This window comes from Plectropomus leopardus, chromosome 17, assembly GCF_008729295.1.
Source record: "Plectropomus leopardus isolate mb chromosome 17, YSFRI_Pleo_2.0, whole genome shotgun sequence".
Lineage (NCBI taxonomy): Eukaryota > Metazoa > Chordata > Actinopteri > Perciformes > Serranidae > Plectropomus > Plectropomus leopardus.
In genome coordinates, this window is record NC_056479.1 from 7,258,296 (window position 1) to 7,282,102 (window position 23,807).

General features: G+C 39.8%; 1 protein-coding gene across 1 annotated transcript in view; it reads right to left on the reverse strand.

Annotated features, from left to right (window-relative positions):
• LOC121957030 (protein shisa-6) overlaps positions 1 to 23,807 on the reverse strand; it is an 89,714-nt gene that overhangs the window by 51,621 nt on the left and 14,286 nt on the right. Inside the window, exons 3-4 of the mRNA XM_042505523.1 lie at positions 20,558 to 20,653; positions 20,060 to 20,128 (exon numbers count right to left, since the gene is read on the reverse strand). Coding sequence (XP_042361457.1) covers positions 20,060 to 20,128; positions 20,558 to 20,653 — 165 coding nt within the window. The remainder of the gene's footprint in view (positions 1 to 20,059; positions 20,129 to 20,557; positions 20,654 to 23,807) is intronic.

Consider the following 23,807-nt stretch of genomic DNA (forward strand, 5'->3'; position numbering starts at 1 on the left):
CACAATGACTCCACTGGCAGACATTAAGCGTTAATCTGAGGTTAAACATGCCTGCTAGGAGGCTTTCATTTAAACCTTGATTTAGACCTGGAGTAACTCTGATCTTCATTAAGGAAGTTAGATTTCATTATGAAATATGAGGATGAAATCCAAGGCCTTTAGTATGTTTACATGTCTTAAGGCAAACATGTTTATTATACTAGTTTTGATAGTCTCGACTGTGATCATGGTGTTGCACTCAATCAAAGAAGTATAGATGTGTGAAGAATTATAAAAGAGAGCTTGAGAGAAAAGTTAAAACCCTCCCAACTTTCACACCTCAGCGCACAGAGATGCAGCCAGTGTGAGTGATTGATTGTCTGTTTCGGACATAAATTAGAAAAATGTTCTGCCAGAGCCTCCAAATTTAAATCCATTCCAGCTGCTGTTAGAAGATCCAACAAGTGCTTTGTTTGACGCATACTGCAGTCTTAAAGGGACAGTTCAACCCAAATCAAAGTACATATTTTTCATTTTATCTGTCGTGCTATTAAGCATTGTGGATGATTTTAGAGTGAGTTGCAGACAAAAGGAGATGACCTGGAAATTAGTTTGAAAAAGGATGGGGGATTATGAGAATAATGATCAAATACTAGGGAAAAAATGTGATAAATTTACCTTTCACTTTCAATTCCTCTTCCACATAAACCTGGTTAAGCTGGAGGTTTGTGCACAATCTAATTAATCCTGTTTCTTGCCATTTTTGACTCTGTTACATCATCACGGACAGAAACTACTTTTAAAAATTAACGAAGGAATCATTATCTCCAGACCTATCACCAGCTTGACAAGAAGGATCTGTGAACAAATCTGATACTTGTCCCAAAAATGCCTCTAACAAGAGCCAACAGCATGACAGCACGTCTCACACACTCTACTGCAATGTCACGCAAGTCAAGTGAAGCTCAGCCACGTCCGGAGACATCTTGTCGAGGAAACTGACCACGGATCCAGTCAGTGCCTCTGGGCTTGGCTGTTCCTTTGTCATGAGCTAATGTAAGCGCGGATGCACACTCGCCTCCTCGGGCCGGATGCTGGTCTCTACCCCTCGGATCACAAGTTCAATTAATTTCACAGTTGGCGGCACCCACAGTCATTTCGCTGGGGCCCTGTTGTCTGGAACTGGAGAGAAATGGGAAGAATATGATGCACTCGGAGCCACAGCCGCTCCTTTCCCTCCTCGCTTCCATCCCCTCCACCCATGAAGGCTCCACTCGCCCGGAGCCACATCTGATCTGATAGGGCCACAGCTCTGCAGCATATTAAAGCTCACATCATGATGATAAGGGAGAGACAACACGGCCGCATGCATCATTACTGCTCCATAAAGACATCTCTTTTCCATCTCATTCAACAGAAAATGTTCCAACTTATCTGACTTCATTAAAGACTTGAGTTAATTGACAGTCAGCAGATAAATCTGATGTTGTCAAATACAAATAAATAAAACAGTAAGCTTTTCAGACATGACCTGCAGTCAAGTTCAGCTCCACATCACTGAGTAAAATGTATAAAATCTTCTCTGGGCACAGTCTATTTGTGAAATGAAAATTTCAAACATTTTCAAACACATAAAGTGGAATGGCAGTACTCCAAAAGCCCCAAACAACTCAATACTCTGGCCTCAGTTTACCATTTTGTTTTTTATAGGCTGATGTATTTTCTCAGAAAAGACCTCAGAAACCACAGGAGAGGTATCACCCTCTGATTAGGCAATCATCCGCAGGTGTGTGGGTGAGGGACTGACTTACAATGACTGATTGAATTCACCAGAAACAAGTACAAGAACATTTCATCATTAAACTAAACTCTACAACATTAAAACTTCTGTATGAAAACTTCAGATATGTGTACTTAAACAGTAAGTTAAAGCACCACTTTGCAATCTTTGGCATGCAAACATTTCTGGTTTTGGATTCCAGATTCTCAGTGATATCAAGTATTACATATTTTCAGAAATAAAAAGTGCGTCATTGTGTTCTGCGTCTGTGAGATTCCCAAACCTGATTGGAAATTTTAATATTTTGCTATTTTCTTATTGTGGTCAAAGTACTTAAACATATGTCAACTAAAAGTGTAGACTCCATAGTATTCAACAAATTGAGGCAGTTTGGCTGTTTTTCACTTCCCTTCATACACGGCACAGGGTGTGTGTGTTCATGTTCATGGATACTTTCTGTATCAAAAGTATGTTGGTATCTTCGAGGGCAGAAGCTGGTGGCTAGTATTCAGTACAATAGGTCTTTAGTAAATGGTACTGGTTAAATGGACTTTCACTTGTGTAGCACTTTCAGCCACTTGTTACATTTATCCATTCACACATACATTCACACACTGGTGGCCGAGGCTATGGTACAAGGTGCCAGCTGCTACTTAGTTTTTTAAACATTCATACGCAAAAAAACCAGTGGCACTATATCTTGCCAAGGGTACTTTGACATGCAGACAGGAGGAGCTGGGATCAAACCACTTATCTTCCAATAAGTGGACAACCGGCTCTACCACCTGAATTGTGCCTGTGACCCACATGCACCAGTCTCCTACCTTAACTGGTATGTTTACATACACACTAATATTACACTATTATTCTGAATATGAAAATATTTTGATCTTGACACGAGTCACAGCATATCCATTAAGATATTCCAAAATATTCTGAACTTTTTTTAATGGCCAAATTTGGAATTTTCCAAGATGTGGGATGTACTGGTATTATTTAGATTTTAATGGCATTCACACAGCCTCTTGTCTGTTAACGATCAGCTCTGCGTGATGTCATGGATATTTTGTACACAAACTCAACTCGCCAACAGTTTGCAAGGCTGAACGGTAGAGATGCATGCCCAAAGGAAAAAAGTACACATTTCTGGTCACAATAAGAAACACTTACTTTTATACAGTTTGAAAGACTTAAATATTGACAGATTTTTGGATATGCGCAAATGTTGCAGTGCCAACCTTTTCAAGAAGATGGTCAGAAAAATCTTTTTTTTGATGCAAGGAAACAAAAGGCAGCTCCAGCCTATCAACCTTTCCGTATTTTGACGTTATGGCTCTTTAATTGGATTATGCATGGCTTTGTGTTACAGGAGTGTTAGTCGAATATTCATTTTTATTAGGCATTTAAACTGCATAGTAGGAATATTATCTGGAATATTTTGTGCATGTAAACCTATTTAATATTCATAACCCAATCAGTCCTTTCTTTCTTAGTGGAACCTTCAGCATCATTAAATTTGACCACATACAGATTTTAGTATAACGACACCATGTTCCCTGGCATGTGGCACAAATTTAGCGCAGGAATCTAAAGTGCAACAATTGACAAAAGACAAAAATCTTTGAACAAGTGTCTGGATTGGAATTGTCCAAACTCTCTTATGAAATGCATTTGAACTTTAATTGCACATAATCACTGTCTACACTGTATCAATACTTGCTCTGCCAAAAAATGTATGATCAGTAACTCCAGGCAAGAAAGGAGACAGACTGTAAAATAGAGACTTGGAACTGTTAAATCAGATTTAGCTGCAAAACTTCATTAATGGTGAGGGTACAGAAAAAAAAAACTGCCATTGCTTCATTTTTCAAGGGGACATTAAAATATAAAGTGTCCAATGGATTACACATAAAAAGGCAAGGCAAGTTTTGTGACTGATGCTAACATTTGATTGCATGCCAGTAAGTAGTTGACTTGCAAAGCATAAGGTAAGGTGGCGGGTGTCCAACCTAAATGCCAGAGACAACAGTTTGCATCCTGTCTGAGACATAAAATCAGTGTTGTCTGTAATATTGAATGAGATAAGATTTCTCAATAAGAATGAGACAAAAGCAAGATCTCATTGACCTTGACCTTTGACAATCAAATTCTAATAAGTTCATAGTTGAGTCCAAATGAACATTTGGGGCAACTTTTAAGAAGCTTCCTCAAGGCGTTCTCGAGATCACATTTACAAGAGTGACACAGACAAAGTCACAATGACCTTGGCTTTGACCTATGACCAACAAAATCTACTCAGTTAATATTAAAGTACAAATGGATGTTTATGGCAAAATTTGAAGAAACTCTCTCAAGACGTTCTTGAGATCACTTTCACAAGAATGAGACAAATGGACGGACAACCCCAAAATATAATGACTCCAGCCTCGATTATTGTCATTGCAGAGGTATAAAAATGCAGATATGGCATCTAAATTGCTGCTTTCTGTAGTCATCCATTTGTTTAATTTCTACACTGGTTGTCCTATTTGATGTCCCTTAAGTCTATCCCAGTATGCATTGGGTGGGACGCATGATGCACTTGGACAGGACGCTAGTCGAACATCGGTCTTGATTCATCTTACCTGCAGTCAGACAATTGATGGAAACTAAAGCACCAGGAGAAAGCCCAGAAAAAACCCACTCTCAAAACCTTTAAACTGTGAGGCTGCTGCGGGCTGCACACCCAGCTCTGCGGTACGCACTTATAATAATACCTAATACTGATGGCACTCTGCAAACCACATTATACCCAGTGATGAATGAGAGCGAAATGGGTAAATATTGTAATGAACCATCATGCATTCCTGCAGGCACTCAGCTGGTGTCGACTCTTAATGAGCGCTAAAGAAAAGTGGCCACACTGCTTGTTGAAACATCTCTGATAGATGTTTCACATTACGGTCGAAAAAGGCCCCCATTAGAATATCCAAATCTCCTCAATTCAACCAGCGCCCCTTTGCTTTTCTCTTCTCACTTTTCCCTATCCTCTCTTTGCCACTCTGTCAGGCAGGGCAAAGCGTGCTGGTTGCTTTTCCAGGATAACACACAAGGGAGTGAGCTAATCAGAGGATCACTCCTACCCACTCTGAGCTCTTACACCTATGTCTAACTCCACAGATTTGCACAGCAGTGAGCCTGCAATCCTTGATCTTTCTGCCGCAGCGTGGTGCTGTACAGATGCTGAATTTTTCACATTGGTACAGGCGAGGGCTCCTTCACATCTGTGCTTTATAAAAGAGCTAGATTTATGAATGAAGCCCGTTGTGTGTACAATGCATTACTCAAGCGATTGCAGCTTTGCTCGAAGGGTCACAGGAAACTAGTGGGTGTCAGCTGGTGGAACTCGGCTTCTCCCATTCACAGAAAAAAATTGGGGGCAGTGACTAACGAAGCATATGGAGGAGAAGACTCCAGTGGTGTCGTCAACCTGCTGATGAGTTGCAACTGTAATTTCTGATGCCATTTTACATACAATTACCAGCCATTTGTGCCTGGAGTGAGAGCTTGCCGCCGCTCGCAATTTGACACTTGAGCAGCGGCAGCAGCAGAGCTGTATGAAGAGGAGTGGGAGAGAGTGGGAGGTTTGATGTGGAACAAAAATTACATCTCTCCCCAACTGGGCGCTGATTTGTTTGTACGGCAGTTTGCTGTCTCTCTGATGAGCTCATTGTGCCTTTATCGGGTCCCTTTGTGTGGTGTGTATAAGAGTATTCTGATTGTGGATGTGTGAACACTCTAGATTAGATCATTGTCTTTTCATATACACACTACAGTCAACAAAAGTTGTATGTATTTTCCAGACAATCTAGTGTGTTTTAAAATGGTTTATTTTGTCTAAGGAGTAGAGTTTTCTCAATTCATGAAGGACATTTGATCTTTTGTAATTCGGAAAATAAAAAATCAAATTGGGATTCCTCAGACTATTTGTGCGTACAGTATTACAACAAAAGCTATTTCCCCTTCTCCAGAGAAAATCCTGTGATTCTGTGTGCTTGACCTTCAAGAAAAGTAGTGAAAAATCTAATGACATGCCCAGGACACTTCAACTTGAATGTATTAAGCAATGTCACATTCAGACCCTGACATATACTGTAAATACAGCAGTTAACCAGCACCAGCACACACTGACCCTCAGCTCTAAAACCAACACAGGCATTTTCAGATGAGCTCTTGGCAATTAGACTTGTAATGACTGAGTCCCTAACAACCATTTCCAAATCCAGTGTTATAGACCTATCAGGGGCATACTCTGTTTTGTATACATAGACTCAATATGATGACAAAGCAAAAAAGGACAAGTCAATTATCTTTTTAAAACACAGAGAAAAAAATATTTCAATCACTTAAAACAAACAAAAAAAGAAAAGAAAAGCAAGGAAAGGAAAAAAAAAGATGCCCTTCAGCGAATGATTAGAAAAAAGTAAAATCAAACATTGATTGCAAACTAAATTATGAGATCAAATCATGAGCGAACAAATCAATAAAGTCTTTATTAATCACCATTTCCAAATCCAGTGTTTGTCATGTGTTCATTTATGTAATTCCAAGACCTGTTTCGTCAAGTCTGCTCTTGAGTCCACCTTCTGCGTCCACACGTTACATGTGGACACGGAAGGTGGTTTTTGGCATCACACTTGGATGCTAAAAGCACTGACAGAGCAGTGCTCTTTGATGAGTTTGGAATGAGAATGGGTTGGTTTACACTAAAGCAGGGTGTTCAGTTGCTCTTAAAAGAGTTCTGCTGTCTTTTCTTGGGTGTGAACCTTTTCCTGTGTTTTAGATTTAAATGTGTGTGTGTGTGTGTGTGTGTGTTTGTTTGTCATTCAGTTTAGTGTTTATGCAAGTGCAAGCATTTTGAAATTTATCACTATTTGTTTTCCAAATGAGGACATTGTCCTTCACAACACAGCCATTAACACTCAGCCTCTTCTTGTCATTCGTCCTTGGTTGTCAGCTTTTTCTCTTGAATTATTCCATGGTTCTGGCAGCTTTCTGGTTTGAATGCAATCGCGCCTCATTGTAAAGGGAGAATACCTCCTCTATGATAAAACAACGCTGCCTTGGGCCGGCCTGCCCACTGTATCAGAGCTAATTCTTTGCATACCAATACAAGCCGTCCTCTTTTACGTATTGGTATTCGGTTGTGGCTGCTGTGCTGACAGAGGCATTTCCATGTCCAGCTCTGCCCTGTCCTTGCCCTACGCTCATAATAGATATTGACAGGTGCAGCACAGATAACGTTAATCTGCATCCTAACAGGATTTCACATGTCATATAGCGCTTTCTCATCGCTGCCGCATTTAATTCACAACTTTGTTATGCCGCTAATAGTGTTTCACGGTGGCACAGCCCACGGCCTTTAGAGGGAAGGATGTGAAAGTGGAGCCTGACTCATTCACAGGTTTACTGTCTGAACTGAGTAGGTGATGCTTCTTGGACTGAGCATGATGAAAAATACATATATCACTTACTAATTGATTTAGTTAACAAACAAGAGGGCTAAAAATGATATATTTCTGTTGTAATATTTACTTGTAGATTTTACACATTAAGATCAATTCATAGTTTGGGTGTGTGCATGCCCAAAACATGTTTCCTAAGGTCACAGTGACCTTGACCTGTGATCTTCAACCACCAAATTATAATCAGTTCGTTCTTGAGTCCAAGTGGACGTGCCAAATTTGAGGAAATTCCCCAAAGGCCTACTTGTGGTACTGCATTCAAAGAGACAGATGCGAGGTCACAGTAACCTTGACCTTTGACAAACAAATTCAAATTAGTTCATCAATGAGTCCAAGTGGACGTTTGTTCCAAATTTGAAAAATGTTCCTCTGTGTTCCTGAGATATCATATTCACAAGAATAAGACAGATAAAGTCACAGTGACCTTGGCCTATGACCACCAAAATCTAATCAGTTCAAGTTTAAGTGGACATTTGTGCCAAATGTAAAGAAATCCCATTCTTGAGATACTGCATTCATGAGAATGGGAGGACAGAAACCTGAAAAAAAGTATTAAAAGGTCTGTCTTACAAGTTAGGAGTGTGGAGCTTACAAATATGGCATTTACCCGGCAGAACGGCTCTAACCAAAGACTCAGATTGGTGGGAGCATTATGGGAATTGTAGGATCCAGTGGTAAGGAGTTTGATCAATACAAGGGACTAAAAGGCAGGATATCTTTGGCTTCTGTTGTAAAAATTCTGATCATTCCTTCTCTAATCTGTCTCCTGTGAGTACCCCAAATTTATGGATTTTACAGCAACAGCCAATTCGTTCATAAAATGTTATGCCTTGTTTGCTTTGCTGCCAGCATGCCAGTTACTAATGCTGTACCTCCTGCCATTTCAGAATTAGTTATCCTCTGTGTTTTCTGACCTGACCTCCACACTCACCTGAGCAGCTTGTGCAATATAAATAAATTTGCATTTTACTGTTATGTTTTCTTTCTTACATTACATCAGAGAGATGCTGTTCAGTGAAGAATGCAGCGACATAAAAAAAATGACACCACAAAGTCTGAAGATGGAGATGGATCAGTATTGTCCAGACTGGTGAGTGACCTCTTGAGTAGAATGCACACCAGAATCTTGCAGGTTACATAGAACATTTATTTCCAGCTTTTAACACTTAAGTCCAAAGTCAAATCATATTTACCAGCTACACCTGATATTTGAATTCAGGGGAATATTCAAATATATTCTGAAATGCCTGACACAAATATAAACAGATACTATATGTGGTAGCCTTGATATGAAAACGGAAGACGGACGATATATATTTCCAATTTGAGATAAAGAATGTTTGGAAAAGGTAAGTGGTGCTTTAATGTGAGATAGCGTAGACTGACGTTCCATCCGGTCAGCTCTTCAGATGTGATTTCAGTGTACAAACATGCACTACATAATGCATGAGGAGAGGCTGGATCAGGAGAGGTGTTACGAGGCTATCTGTGTATATGTGTGTGTGTTTGTGTGTGTGTTTGTATGTGTCAGGAAGTGAAGTATAAATCTCAGTGTTCACTCTCGGCCATGTGGTCGGAAGGCTTGTGGGATTCTCAGAGTGTGAGTTTCATCTCACCAACCTAATCAGGTTCATTAGCCTCCTATTTAATGGACAGGCGAGATAAGGAGAGGAATCAATTCATATTGTGCATTTGGCGGTCACAGATCTGTGCGCACCGAGAGGACGGTCTCCCCGCTGCTCCAAATCATGCTCATTGAGAAAGAAGCGGAAATTACCACTCCGGTGAACGCTGTGCTGACTGAAAATGACCTGATAAAGACCAATCAGAGCCCTGATGCTGCCTGAAAACTGCCTGGTGACAGAGTGAAGGTTTTGAGTTTTCATGGATTTCCAAACAGCTTAACTTCACATATTAGATAAAACTTCTTATCTCAGTTTTAAAACAAAAACTCTACGTTAGTCTCTAGGATACATAAACCATAAATCACATCAGTGGAAGTGTACACAATGACTGTGAGTGAGAAGTAAAGTCTCTGACTCAAATCGAGGAACTTGTGCCCATAATTTGCCTCTGAATGGAATGACGTGGGTAAGAAATAAAGACCTAATTCATGCCTTCAGTTTCCTGGCTGAAGTAATTTTGTTGTGTTTAACCTTTGCATCCTGTTTGTCTCCGTTCTTACATTTCTCCAAACACTGGTCTCTTAATTTTTGTCTGTCACTATATAAACATCAACTTTCAGTGGTATTACAATGTGATTAAATGCATGGATGGATTATTGAACGGGCCTACCAAGCCTAGGGACCCAAGGGGTTAGGGGTACCCTTGACTACACCTGCAAAAATGTTGCTCAAATTTACATGGACTGACCAGGAAGACTCAAAATCACTCACAAACGGTACAAAAAGACAACAACAAACATTAGCATCAAATAACCACAAAGAGACAAGAAGTGATCAAAAAAAGTACACAAAATGACCTCAAGGAGATACAGAGAGACCACAAAGAGACATAAAATAACCACAAATAAACAAAAAAAACCCCTCAGAGACATCAAATGACTACAATAAAATCCCAAATGACCAACAAAAAACACAAAATGACAACAAAGGACACAAAAAGACAACAAAGAAACATCAAATGACCATAAAGAGACACAGAAAGACCACAAGGAGACACAAAATAACCACACAAATTCTCAGAGGCACCGAATGACCACAATAACACTCCAAATGACCAAGAAAAAACACAACAAATAAGTACACAAAATGACATCAGGCCGACACAAAATACCCCAAAGAGACACAAAATGACCACAATAAAACACTTAATGACCACAGAGATACAAAACCACAAAAAGATGCATGAGAGCAAAAAACAGAAAAAAGAGGCAAAGCTACCACAAGGGGCCTTGCTGTGCGCAGTAGAAGAGATGGGACCTTTTACATATCTATGCTGAGGGGCGGCATATTGTCTCAATCAGCCAATGATCACATATAGTTGAAAATTATACTTTAAAGGAACAGTGTGTAAGATTTGAGGAGATTTGTCAGTGTCTGTTAAGACTGCAGATTGCAAACACCCACTAGCTTAGCATGTTTAGACCACTATTCAGATATAACTGAAAACAACTGTGCAGGTGTGCGCAGACCTGCATGGACATATAATAATGGATCATGGATCACAGTTGATAAGACATTCATATTTATGTAAATGGCATTTTAGATATACATTTGCATATTTTAATAAATTAATTTTGTAAAAAAAAAAAAAAAAAAGCCTCAGCAGTATCTGTAAGCCCTGTAACAACATGACCTTCTAGCTTTCAATTATTCTCAATCCAAATTTGACCCACTGATTCACTTGTAATTGATCCTGGCACTTTTTTTTATCCCTTTAGCCAACACTGACATCAGGGTTACTGAACACTCTCAAACATCACATTCAATGACTTTTTATGGCCTCTTCAAGCCCATTTTCCTCAAATTCAAGGACCCAGTCCAGCAAAGTTTGGGACACGGATCAAGGTTAATTGCTGGTTTAACACTGAAAATATTTATGAGAAGTAGCAGGCTTTACAGAAACAGTCAACAATTAAAAAGAGAGAGAGAGAGGCTTGAATGTGTGTACACTTCTGAATAATTGTGTGTGCTGCAGTGATGGCACACATCAAAGGAGCTATTTAAATTCAAGTATGTTAAATGTCCATTGTCATTTTATGTCTGTTTTCAAAAACTTTAATGAAAAGTCCTTATTTTTTCCTTGTAATTAACAAACTTTCAAGGATTTCAAGGACCAAATGGAACCCTATAAATGTAGAACTTTGATGCATTTATTCATTAACTGTTTGTAAATGAAAATAATTCACTCTTTAAGTTGTTTCTGGCTAAGTTTTGGCAGCTTGAGGGTAATGCTGCTTATTCAGGGGCGACTTTTGCTCAGAGACATTTTTTTAATGGGTTCATGTTTTAAAATTGGATTTTCTATGAAAATGTAATTCCATGGTTGCCCCATCAACTTTATGCAAATGCACCAATTAGTGTTTGGAATAAATATACATTAATTTTTGTGCAATGGCAAAAAAAAGCAAAAATTGTCTCATTCAACCTTGTCATCACCTGTTCCTTTTATCTCCTCTGCTGTGTGACCCCGACAACTATAAATATTTAAGTTTCCATTGCTTGTTTTTTCAACCTTTTTGGAGAAAAAAAAGCAACTTTGACTGTTGTTCGTCTGAGAGTCATGTCGTTTGGTCAAAAATGCCCAGCTTTTTCAAGATTTGCGTGTCTGGGTTCATATCTGGCCCAGCGTGGGCCGCTGCAAGCTTCCACTGTCACACAAATCACCAGGATGAAAAGTTCACAGCTCGGTGACAGGAAGCTGAGGGGGTAAAGCTTTCACTGCTGTTTCGCTCTGTCTGATGCCTTGTCTTTGAGTCTCAGCCCTGTGAATGCTTTGATCGTCTTAAGACATAAAGCTGGATCCCATGTCTCCCATTTTTCTTTGGTATAAAAGTTGTGCTGTATGGATGTGGCCAGCCGTGAGATGAGCTGGGGTTCATAAGCAGTAACGGTCCAGTAGGGCTGAACATGTGAAAAATGAGACCTGTTCAAAACAAAAATAACACCAGCATCATTGTCCCTCTACTTTCTGATCACTGCAGGGAACACTAATTCCTGCATCGACACTGGACACCACGCTTGAGGTGTTTAATGGGCGTAGTTCCTGGGGATACTGGGCTTTTAAATTCGACACAGCTCTTATACAATCTTTACTTCATTAGCTGGTCTGCCTGGTTGTGTCTAGACTTCACTTTGAGTCCATCTACAGTCATTATCCAGCCCAACAATCAACTTTACCCATTAAAAATACAGAAAAAGTGTGCACTAATGCACAGATAGACTTATTGTCATGATTGGTAGGTGGTTTTGTCTATTATTTTCTTTAGTTACAGGCCAGTTCAGCCCTCTGCGTTCGCTGGTCATTCAACAGCTTTTAATCAAGCACAAAAGCAGAAATCTTACTGATATAAATGGTAAATGGACTGGTGGTTTTCTATCAGACAAAGCGCTCTCACACATTCATTCGCACATTCACAAACCAATGACAACGGAGCAACCGTGTAATGAGCTGGCTCATACATCGAGAGCATTAGGATTCAGTATCTTGCCCAAGGAGCAAGACGTGGACGGGAGGAGCCACAGATCGAAGCACCAACCCAGAGATTAGTGAGTGAGCTGCTCTACCTGCTGAGCCACAGCTGCCTCCGTCAATATATAACACAAAGACTAAAACACCAGTTAAATTTCAGCAATACAATGAAAGCAGCATGACGCTGTACAAAACCACATATTAAAAATAATTATAATGTATCAGCTCAAATTATAAAAAGGGGTTGCAAAGGGAAGGAGAATTCAATGTACCCAGAAATGAGACTCTATAGCAGACCCAGGGGGCGAAACATTTAAGTGAAAACAAAGGTTTTGCTTTTTTTGTGTGTGTGTGACTATTTTGCCTCCATAACATGCCTTTCAGATTTAATTGAGATTTCTGCTCTGGAAATGTATGCTAAAAATGCACATTTATTTAGGTAATGGCCCATTTTTGTTTTTTCTTACACACTGAATCAGAAATTTCCACTTTAGTAAATAAACTTTTCAGTGTTATTCATGTCTGTATTCAGAAGATTTTTTTTTACAGATAAATTCCCCCAAATATCATCCATAGCCTGATTTATATAACTTTTTATTCCTTAAAACATGGTGAAAATTATTTTTTGTAATGTCTGATAAAAGTATTTTATAATCTATGAAATGATATCTGAAATCTGTAAAAAAAAGCCTTTGACTTCCGTGTCAACAAAATGAAACAAAAAATGTTGAACATGGCTTTATCTAATGCTCAGATTTCTCTTCTGGAAATGTACACAATACATCACTTGCATATCTAAATGTAAATAACCAACTGGGGAAGTTTCATGGTGATATCTGCTACGCAAGAGTTTTTACCTGGAGTGTGTCTACACTCGATGATACACAACTTTGGAGTGGATTTTGAGCAGCAGCAGTGAGCACGCACTTGATCCAGGAAAAGCTTGACTCACCACCGTTCGATTTCTCTGAATCAATTTAAAGCATCATAGTCAGGTTGGTAAACATGACTGTGCAGTGCTCCGATGATGTCACATTACATGATTTATTGATCTATGGCTCTCAAGTTCAAAGTTTTCGGTTACTGCCTGCTCAAGTTTAGAGCCACTAACAGCAGCTTTAAATACCGAGGCATATAAGGATTCGGTAATGGAGGCAAACTGGGCAAGTGATACCTACTTGGCACTCGCGCTCAGCTAAGCGGCCGCGCACACACCCATGCACAGACACACTGGCCTGGAGGAATTACAGCACAGGGAGGTGGGAGTACTGCAGCAGTGCGTCCCAATAAGACAAGGTCACCTTAAGTGGATTGGGATGAGGGGAAAAAGCAATTCCCTCAGGACAAAAACAGGGAGCAACTCATGAAAAAGTAATTAAGCAGGATGCACATCAGTGGATGCCACAGGCGGAGAAGGCAAGGAGAGAGATGAATAAGCCCTGAGGACGAGGGGAATGTTTGTACACAACATATCTGGGAGATGTTCGCTAAATGCACACAACGGAATCATTTAACCTCGGACATTCTTGGGTATGCGGTGTGCTTGTTTTGGAAACGATCAGTCAATAGTTTTTCTATTTTCAACAACTTTTGATAGTCAACTACATATTGAAGAAATGGCCCACCTTCCTCTGCCTCATTCCGGCTCTGTTTGGCTTACCCTGACATTCTTACCCTAACCTCTTACCCTAATGTGGTGTATTATGCTCAGTTTCTTAAAGTTCTTTTTTGGTCAGGCAAGGAGGCCTCGAGGTTAGAGGTCTAGGGATGTTTAGGCCTGGAAGACAAGTGTGTAGAATACTTGCGCCAGGCTAGAAGTAACATGGAATAAGGCTCCTTCCAAATAAGGAGATAATTGTGGGGTTTTGTGATTGTTCACAGCAGGTGAAGAGTTGCTTTACGGACAAATGTATTGATGCCTGTACGTATTTAAGAGTTTTGCATGAGCTGAAAGAGAGAGATTCGCATTGGTCCTGAATCCTCTCCCAGGCAGACCATGGGGCCTGGTGGATGCTGAACTTTGCTGCAATAAATTGATTATTATGCAACCGAGTCGGTGTCCGCGGAGGTTTCTTCATCTTCCACACATCATTGCTACTTAACAAAACAACTACACTAACAATCCCACTCCTCTTGCCAAAGTACTATAGGGAGAGTAAAGGAGGTCATTCCTTTGCCATCCTTGGAATTGCAAATGTACCTGCCCATCTGCTTGATCTGAGCCATTTGAATGCATTTACCATGAGACAGTATATGGGTATACTACTATTGTAGTAAAGGATGATTTTAACTTGGAAATTTGTTGATTGGCAAACATGTCAGGTTGAATTTGGTGTATCAAATTGGCAACTCGACAGCAAATTCCCTGACTGCTTTTTCATTGCCAGTAAACCTCCAGGAAAAAAAGATATAGAGCTTGCAGGGTCTTGTGTCGAAAAGAATTTTTCCTTTTTTTGCCAGATCAGAGGGTAGAAATGAATCTCAGGCATAAAGCATCTTACCAACTTTAGATCAATGCAAAGTCTGTCATTCAGGTTGAGGAATTTCGCTATGTTTGAACATCTACTGTTAGACAGCCACTTGTCTTCCATCAGAATAAACTCGCTGCGGTCCAGAGCTGTTAAATGGCTGCATCAGTGCAGACAATCCATCACAGTGAATAGAGACAGACAGACAGGGCCAGTGAACACACCATTCTTCCCCAACACTCACTGATATCAGACATAAATCCATCCGTCATAGCCTTGGCAGTGGCCTCACACACGCCAACACTCGAGCAGGTAGACCAGTGGTGCTTGTGTGCCTACGTCAATGCACACAAAGCTCATAGTGCCGTGTTATATCACGGGTGCATGAATATTAATGACAACATTACTTGGAGCTTTGTTTAGCAGCTTGTTGGCTCTGACGTACCTTCGATTCTGTACTGTTTGTACTGTTCCTTTCACTATGGCACTCCCACGCAAACAATGACATGCTACACCCGTGGTTGAATGAGAGGTCATAGCCACTGATGTTCAGACGTGCTTTCTCTTAAAACCAGTGGATTTTGGAGGAATTATTGTAAATGTTTTGTTTGTCTGAGGCGTCCAGCATTTGAAATGCAAATAAGCGCAGCTAGAGCAGGCTGCCACTCAAAGCTTTTAATGTAAGCACATGTACAACAATTTGAAAATACTGTTTTACAAATTCAAGTCATGAATTCAAATATTTAATTAACAAATATAGGCAGTATAAGGTTCTCCAGGCCTAAATAAAAGTGTTGATGATTAAGAGTGTGGTCTGGTTCTGCTGTTGGGTGAAAAACACTTGTATCTTTCGTTTTTCGGGATGTTTTGTATGTTCCTGAGCAGTTAAAAAAGAAAAGGAAGGGAAAGAAAGAATGAAGATGGAAGGAAGGAATGAACAAAGGAAAGAACAAAGAAAAGACATAATAATGTATAGACAAACAAGAAAAGGAGGTATGAAGGACAGAAAGGATACAGAATAAACAAAAGGGGAGAGGGAAGGAAGGAAATGTACGAATGAAGGAAGGAACAAACAATATAAGAATGCATAGTCGAATAAAGGCTAAGAAAGACAATAAGGAAAAACATGAGGGACTGAAGGTATAAATGATGAACAGAACAGGAGATGGGAGATGGAAGGAAGGAAGAAAGAAAGGAGTAAATAAAGGAACAAAAAAAAGAGGCAAGAATGCATAGATAAAATAAGAAAGGTATGCAAAAAAGAAATGGGGGGGTTAAAAAGACAGAAGTAATCCTCTTGAGAGAGGTGGTGAGAGAGGGGGGGAAAGGAAGAAAAGATGAATCATAAAAAGAGAAAGAAGGAAGAGAAGTCAACGAACAAAGGAAAAAAAGAGGGGAGTGGGCAAAGAAGGGAAGGAAATGAAGGAATAAGGCAAAAATGATAGAATGTCAAGAAAAAGGGACAGGCATAAGATGAAAGTTGTCAGCCATCAGATAGTGAAAAGTACAACTATAAAGAAAAAGGAACCGATAAAAGAACAAAAGTAAAATAAGTAAAGATGGAAAAGAGAAAGACAGAAGTAAATAAATAAGTAAAAATGGTATTAACTGTGTACAAAGTACAAGATTTCCCTTAAAATCAAAATACTCAAACAAAGTACCTCAAAATGGTACTTAAGACAAGAGGAAAGCTTGGACATAATGGATTTGCAAAAGTACATTTACTCAAGTATGGTATAGCAGTTAGCCATTTTCCACCTCTCCACATAAAAGCAGAATGATGAACTCGGGGGGCAGGTGAGTCAGATGACCTGTGCAGATTTGTTTGCTATGGATGTTATCTATCGGAGAAATGGAATATGAGGCATCTGTACGGCAGCGTCGGAGTGGGGGCAGGATGCAGTCAGCGGTGACATGGTGCACATCTGTCAGTCTGCTTCCCCCTAACAGGAGGTATGAATTTGTGTGTGTGTGTGTGTGTGTGTGTGTTTGGGTGTGTTTGGGGGGGGGGGGGCAGAGAGCCTGCTGACAGCCAGCTGTTAAACTACGACATGTACAACGGAGGCTGACAGGACCTCCGCTTTGAAGTGACAGCTACCGCCATCAGGCCGCTAAAGCGTGTCACCTAATAGGTGCAGCAAGAGGGTGACGGGCACAGTCAGGCAAGGGTCGCTGCCTCAGACGCCCTTTTTTAAAATATTTGTCTTCAGTTAAAGCTGTTTAAACACCAATGTGGTCCTTAGAAAGATTAGTTTTAGATTAGTGTTTAGTCCAAACATATTATCTCCTTTGATAATTGAAATAATAAAGATAAGACAAACCTGCTCCCTTAACATACTTTCATTTTTCACCAGCTGGTTTCTTTGCTGCCCAAATTTAGTTTGTTCAGTTTTTGGCATTAATCGGGTAAGTACAAGAAGTGTTTCTAATTTTCTTTATTTTTTCTTTTCAGTTTCAATTTTCATCTCAGTTGAATATACACAGACGTTTCAGTTAGGCTTTTTTCAGTATGTGGTAGTCATTTGGCTTCGGGGTTGAGTCATTATAATATGTCACCAACAATGAATATCAGTCAATTCATCACTGGCAGCATAGCGGGTATTTTTAGGAAGATAGGTGTCCTCAGATTTGCCTCATGGAAAGTCTTCTAGGGCCACTTAAGAACATTACTTCTTGACAAATATTGAGTCTTGTTTACAATTACATGCTACATTTTTATTGCCCTTTAAATGAACAACAGGACTAGTTAAAATAAGTGACAGGACTAGAATCAGCAGGGGGGCTTCATATGATTTAGAGAGGACCTCCCCTTGTCTTTTTATTTAAATTTACTGACATTATCACCTGGAAGTCAAGGCTTAACATAGCATAGCAAAACAAAAAACCTTGCAAACGACAGAGCATAAATAACTGAGATGCTGATCACCAGGTTTGAACATTATCACTCTATTAAACTGCCATTTATAGATGTTATAGAAGGTATGTAAGAAGGTATGTCCAGAAAGCCATTATCGAGTATTAAACATCTGTGTTATTATTTATGCTGCAACATAGATGCCTCGCCTGCATGGCATGACATTTTGATCAGACAGTTTCCAGGCTGCAAACTGCTGCATATGACTATTTAAGACCAACTAACAATAACACTGTTGTTAACCACTGAAATGTAAGAAAATTAAAGTTTTGTGAACAACTTTTAAAAGCTGATTGAGACATTCTAAAAACAGTAGTCAGTTTGGCAGAAGCCCCAATCTAACCAATATTTATAATGCTGATAAACACTTCTAATTCCTATTTAACTGAGTGATGTGATGGCCCCTCTGCTGGGTTCCTCTGCTTGTGCTGAGTTTTCTCATTCCAGAGCAGCAGACTTGATTGAGTGCAATCAGTGGCATGAGACACACCTGGGCCCACTGAGCTCCCAGCACACATAAGACAAACCAGCAGTCCGTCCATGCTGGAAGGTATCCTCAGCACCTCTCTGCTTTGTGTCTTTGCTTCCTTTTTTAAAAAAAAATAAATACATTTACACCCTTAAAGCATCCACTCCATACAATACTCACGCTACAGAATTTTCATACTTACTTGTGTGACCTGTTAACTTGTTTTAATCCATTTTCTTTGGTTAATGGATTACTTTATTTGTTAGTCTTTATGTGTTTCTCCTGATTTTTTTTGTCCAGCTGAAGAGCCAGGTCGTGATAACATTTAACATGGCTCGTGCCGATTCACACACAGCTATTATCACGAGTCTGTGTTTGGCCCAACATGGTGGGTCATATTCAAAGAAATTTTCACTTGACAAGTTATTGACATGGTAGATTTCTGTGACATAAACTTAAAATGACACGTAACCTCCACAATTAGTACAAATTACCAGAGGTCGAGAAATAATACGAGTCCCAAGCAAATGAATCATTATCTATAAATAACCTGATTTTTAACCAAGAGCCCTTCTAACCTGTTTTGGGGTAGATACAGGCAGCATTTGTGTGTTGTTGCAATGTGGCAACAAAGCAGAAATACATGTAAATGTTAGAGTATGTAGGGGTGAAAACCACAAGAACTGTGTGTGGTCACTTTGAACTGCTCGTGTTCACCACGTCAGGTTATGCATGCTGGTGGAGATTGCTGATAGTTGAAAGAACATTGAGAAAGTTGAAAAAAAAAAGGCTTAGAAGTCCTTTTCAGAAACAGCAGACATATTTTATGATCTAGCAAACCCATTTCCGCTGCAAAATTTCTACTCACAGAAATTGTCGCTCTATATCACAAAGACTCCAAAATAAAGCTGTCAGGTTACAATCATTGGTTCAATAAAATAGACCTCTTAAGGAGACACAGCTTTCAGCATGAAGTTCTCTGGATATTTGTCACTTCCAGCAGCAACAGTAAAGTAACTTGTGTGCAATAAACTAGAAGTCTTCATGGGTCCAAAATAATGAACCTGATCTGAAAGCGAAGCTACAAAAACTGCATAGATTAATTTACAAAAAAGGGAGATCCAGGGCATGTCACTCAGACACATCTATGGCTTTTTCAGTCCATGGAGTGCTTTTGGGTGATGAATATGTGTTAAATCTGGATCCTGATTGCTTTCTTACTCAAGTTAAAGCCTAAACAACAAACAGAAGAATGAGCACTGTCACACATGGCTGAACAAAAACTGTATGCTCAAATATCATGAAGATAAAATCAACCAAACTCTGTGAATAAAGATATCACAGAAAACACATAATATGAATACATAAAACTCAATCATACAGACACTAAATCAAACTTTCACTTACCTTGCAGACACCAAAATGTGTTTTATCAGTTGTCAAGACTCACACTGTTAATGACAGTTGCTGTATCAATGTCTGACACCCTCACCTGTCAATTAAAGTCCCCAAAATAAATTGTATGGCCATTGCATTCATTCAAAGCTCTCGCTAAACAACCACCAGTGGAACTCGTTTGGCTCACAAAACCACCAACAGAACAAAATAAATAAAATATCACGACTCTAGCACTCTGCACCCAATGACTGAGCTGTGATTATCGGCCAAGGGCACTCGACTGTTCTGTGTGTGTAAATGTGTGTGTGTGAATGACTTTTCTTATCAGGTGCGAGCAGAAAGCAGGTGTGTGGCTTTTACTCCGACAGAAAGCGGAACATTTGGAAAACATACCGTACGCGATGGGGATGTCCAGATCGCCCTGCCAGGACATCTGCCCCGATTCGTCTATGGAGTGCTGCGCTGTAAAAACACGACAATGGGCCACTTGTTTACGGCTCATTCTCACTCCAACACTGCTTCGGATTCATTAAAACTCCAAAGGAGGACAATGGCAGGGGAATCTACTACTGTGCCGTGCTGCACTCACACTGGCAGAAGTGTTACTTTGTCATTGGAAGTGTGGATTTAATCACAGTTAATGAATGTGTGTGTGGACTTTGCAAGATGTCACTTCAAGCCATTACGTGTTGTACTGTCCAACTTCCACTGAGCTGAAAACAAGCACAAGCACATTATTTGTTTTTTTACTGCACAGTCCTGTGCACACTTGTTTGGCAGCAAGACGACGACAGCATGACACAGTAGCTTTGTCAGTGCAATGATTATTATTCTGAGCTTGTTTTTCAGGAGACTGTGAAGCGGAAAACACATAACGAGGATGGACATTACCTTTCAAGTGGCCACGTCCGAGTGTCACAAACCCAGAGGAGATGAAGTTGTGCATGTCTTGGCCTCCGCTGCGCAGGTTTTCCTTGCCATAGTGCCCTAGTGAGACAAGAAATTGTGGGAAAATAATATTACAGCAAAATATCTGAGGGCAGTAGGGCTTGTCGTTCTCTTTGCATAAATGTGTAGTCACACCAGAAAGTCGTGGAGTGAATTTCATTGGTGTGTTGTGAAATAGGTGATGCTAGAGGCTTGGTAACGCACACTACTAGCAGAGCTAGTAATTGGTGGACTGTCTGAAAATGTCTGATAATGTCCAATCTGACAAATTAGTCTGAAAATGTCCAATCTGACAAAAAGCCCATTTCTTCAACAGCACCGTCATCCAGAAAACATTCTTTGCTCCTGTGTCCCGTTTCTCCAAAAGTACACACTCCTTGCAGTTAGACAAACCAATTGCCATAAATAATGTTTAAATTGTACATTTCTTTAAACCCAAGATACATTTACAGCTTATATTTGTACATTATTTTGTAGTGGATCCATTGTAACTTTATATTTCTTAACAATGCTGTGGTGAATGTACAAGGTTATGTTTAGGTGTAAAAAAACACTTGTTTATAGTTAGAAAAAGATCATGTTTTGCCCTAAAACCGCCACAGACGTTTGGTGGCACAAAATCTACTGAAAAAGCAGGGACAGCTTGGTTAAAAACACCCAGGATTGGTACCTAGAATGCGGCTACGAAAAGCTGCAAAAAGCTGGTAAAGAAACACCCGAGATCGGTGGCTTGAATGCTGCTGGGAAACTGAAACTAGTAGCACGGGGGGTATTTTTGGAGAAATGGGCTTTTGGTCCAATGGGACATTTTTCAGACTAATGGGGCATTGGAATTTGGACTGACAACATTGGGATTGCACCAGTTATTGGGTTTCTATCACTGGCAAGCCAACAGCTTGGATACCGTAAACATAGTAGGAACAAAGTAACACTTTTGCCTTATGATTGACATTGATTCTTTTTATCTTCTCAGTACTTGGCTGTTTATTCCTTGAGGTTAACTATGACATTCAAGGTGCATTTCAGACAGACACATTCTGTCACATAGTAAAATTCTGTGGCATAAGCTGCTAATGGCGGGTCAAAGGTGATGACCTTGGTGCTGAAATGAACTGACAGTACAATCTGTAGCTCAAATTATTTGCTTTTAGATTCTAGGTCAATTTTGTATGAATTCAGCAATTGTGATGCCATGTTTTTCACAAATTCAATTACGATAATTTCATTTGCTAATGCAACTTATTCACATTCCCTCTCCATGGCCAAAGTTGGTCAGGCAAAGTCGTATTTGACCCATCCTTCATATCAAAATGATGGACAAAACACGATTTCTCAAAAATGCAGTCAAAACTTAGATAGTGACACGGAATGGGAGGAATCACTCTAGGAGCAAGCAGCTACACAACTCCATAAACTACAATAGCGTGTGCCATTTAAGAGTATCTAGCTTTCCGTTGCCTCAAAGGTCAACACTGTCAAGAAGACAGTTTGCTAATGGTCAACAGCACAAAGTTGAATTCAAAGCAAGCATGTATTTCCTTTGCCCCCACTAGTAAACCCACTGATTGTGGCAGCTCCATCCAAATTCACTGCAAAATACAATCAGTTTAAATGCTGATGTGACTGGGCCTTAACACAAAGGAGGATCTGTATTCATTCCCCCAGTCATATCTGCCATTTAATAAAGGAGTAGCCACAGATGACAAGAATACTAAACACGGCTAAAATGGCACAGATGACTCTCAGGTGGGATCATCCGCTCATCAATATGTATTGCTTAAGGATGCCATAGATGCACTCTGCAGGTTTCACAACTTTTCTATCACCCATTTATCAAACCTTAAGTGAAATATTACATTTAATCTAAGATACAATTGTGGTGCTTTTGGCTCCTCAGAGGGAAGGTGATTGGGGTTGGACACACTTGATTTTAGAAAGGATTTAAAATTCCCATCTTTGAGGATGCCAGCACACCCCTGGTATCCACCCTTTTGGATTTCCCCTGTGTTAAAAGACCACTCTGTAATGCAATTTGTACCACATCAGTGTTAACTCTGCTCCGAACCAGTGCTGTAAATGAGAGTGCGGCCTGAACACAAAGGAGCAAAACAAGGTGCCTGCTAACACCCTGACAGCTTTCGATTGTCCTGTCGATCACATACAAGTCTTAGGAAGAAACAGAAGAATGCCGTGTTGACGAACACAGCAAAAAGAACAAAAAAAGTTGTTTTTATCAACCCTCTCTCTTCCCTTTTTCCACATTAACTGCCAAACAGTTAAATGCCTCTTTCTCCAAGGATCCTGCATGCACCAAAGTTTGACACTCAAGCCTGAGACATTTGTTTCTTTTTATCAAACCCAGAGGATGACTTTAAACTGATTACTGATGCTCTATCTTTCCCTGCATTTAGTGTTTTTACAAACACAGTGTTTTGTCCATGTAGATGATACAGTAGCGTATATCTGTGTAATGTCCCCCACGGTGAAATGCTGATGATTCATAACCTCCACATGCTCCAAGGACAGCACCATGGAGCTAAAGCAGGTAGTGGAGACACTGACTGTGATATAAATTGCTCCCATGTGGTAATACAAACCTATAGTCCCTTATTATCTCTGGAAATGTTCCTCAAAATTGCCTTATCTTCACTACATAATGAGAAAGATATGTCTGTTCTTTTAGGAAATAACCACAATATTGAAGTTTTTCATCACTGTATTCATGTAGGAGGAACTATTTTATTTCAGAGATAAAAACTCAAATTTCCTGATTAAAGTAAAATTTACAAAGTAATATTTGAATTGGCCTTTAGGAAAATGTAAACAGTCATTAAATTAGTGACCCAAGTGCTCTGCACTCCATTCATACAGGGTAGGAGTTAATGTCAAAGGGGGTCATGTATTAAAAACAGGGTTTATCTTGAACAACTGTTAAGGTCTACTAATTGTACTTTTTTGAAAGCTTTTAGCCACATTTCAGTCTTCTTCCACAGATGGCATTATGGAAAAATACATCCCTCTTAACCAGGCTGTTCTCATGCACTGTTCATAGGTATATATGTATACCTAAAAAAAGTAATGCACCACACTTACTATGTAACCCACATATTGATTAGCCACTATTTTGTAACCCATGTAATCAGGATAGCTATGAACACATCACCAATGTGATGACGGGATTGAAGCATGAATT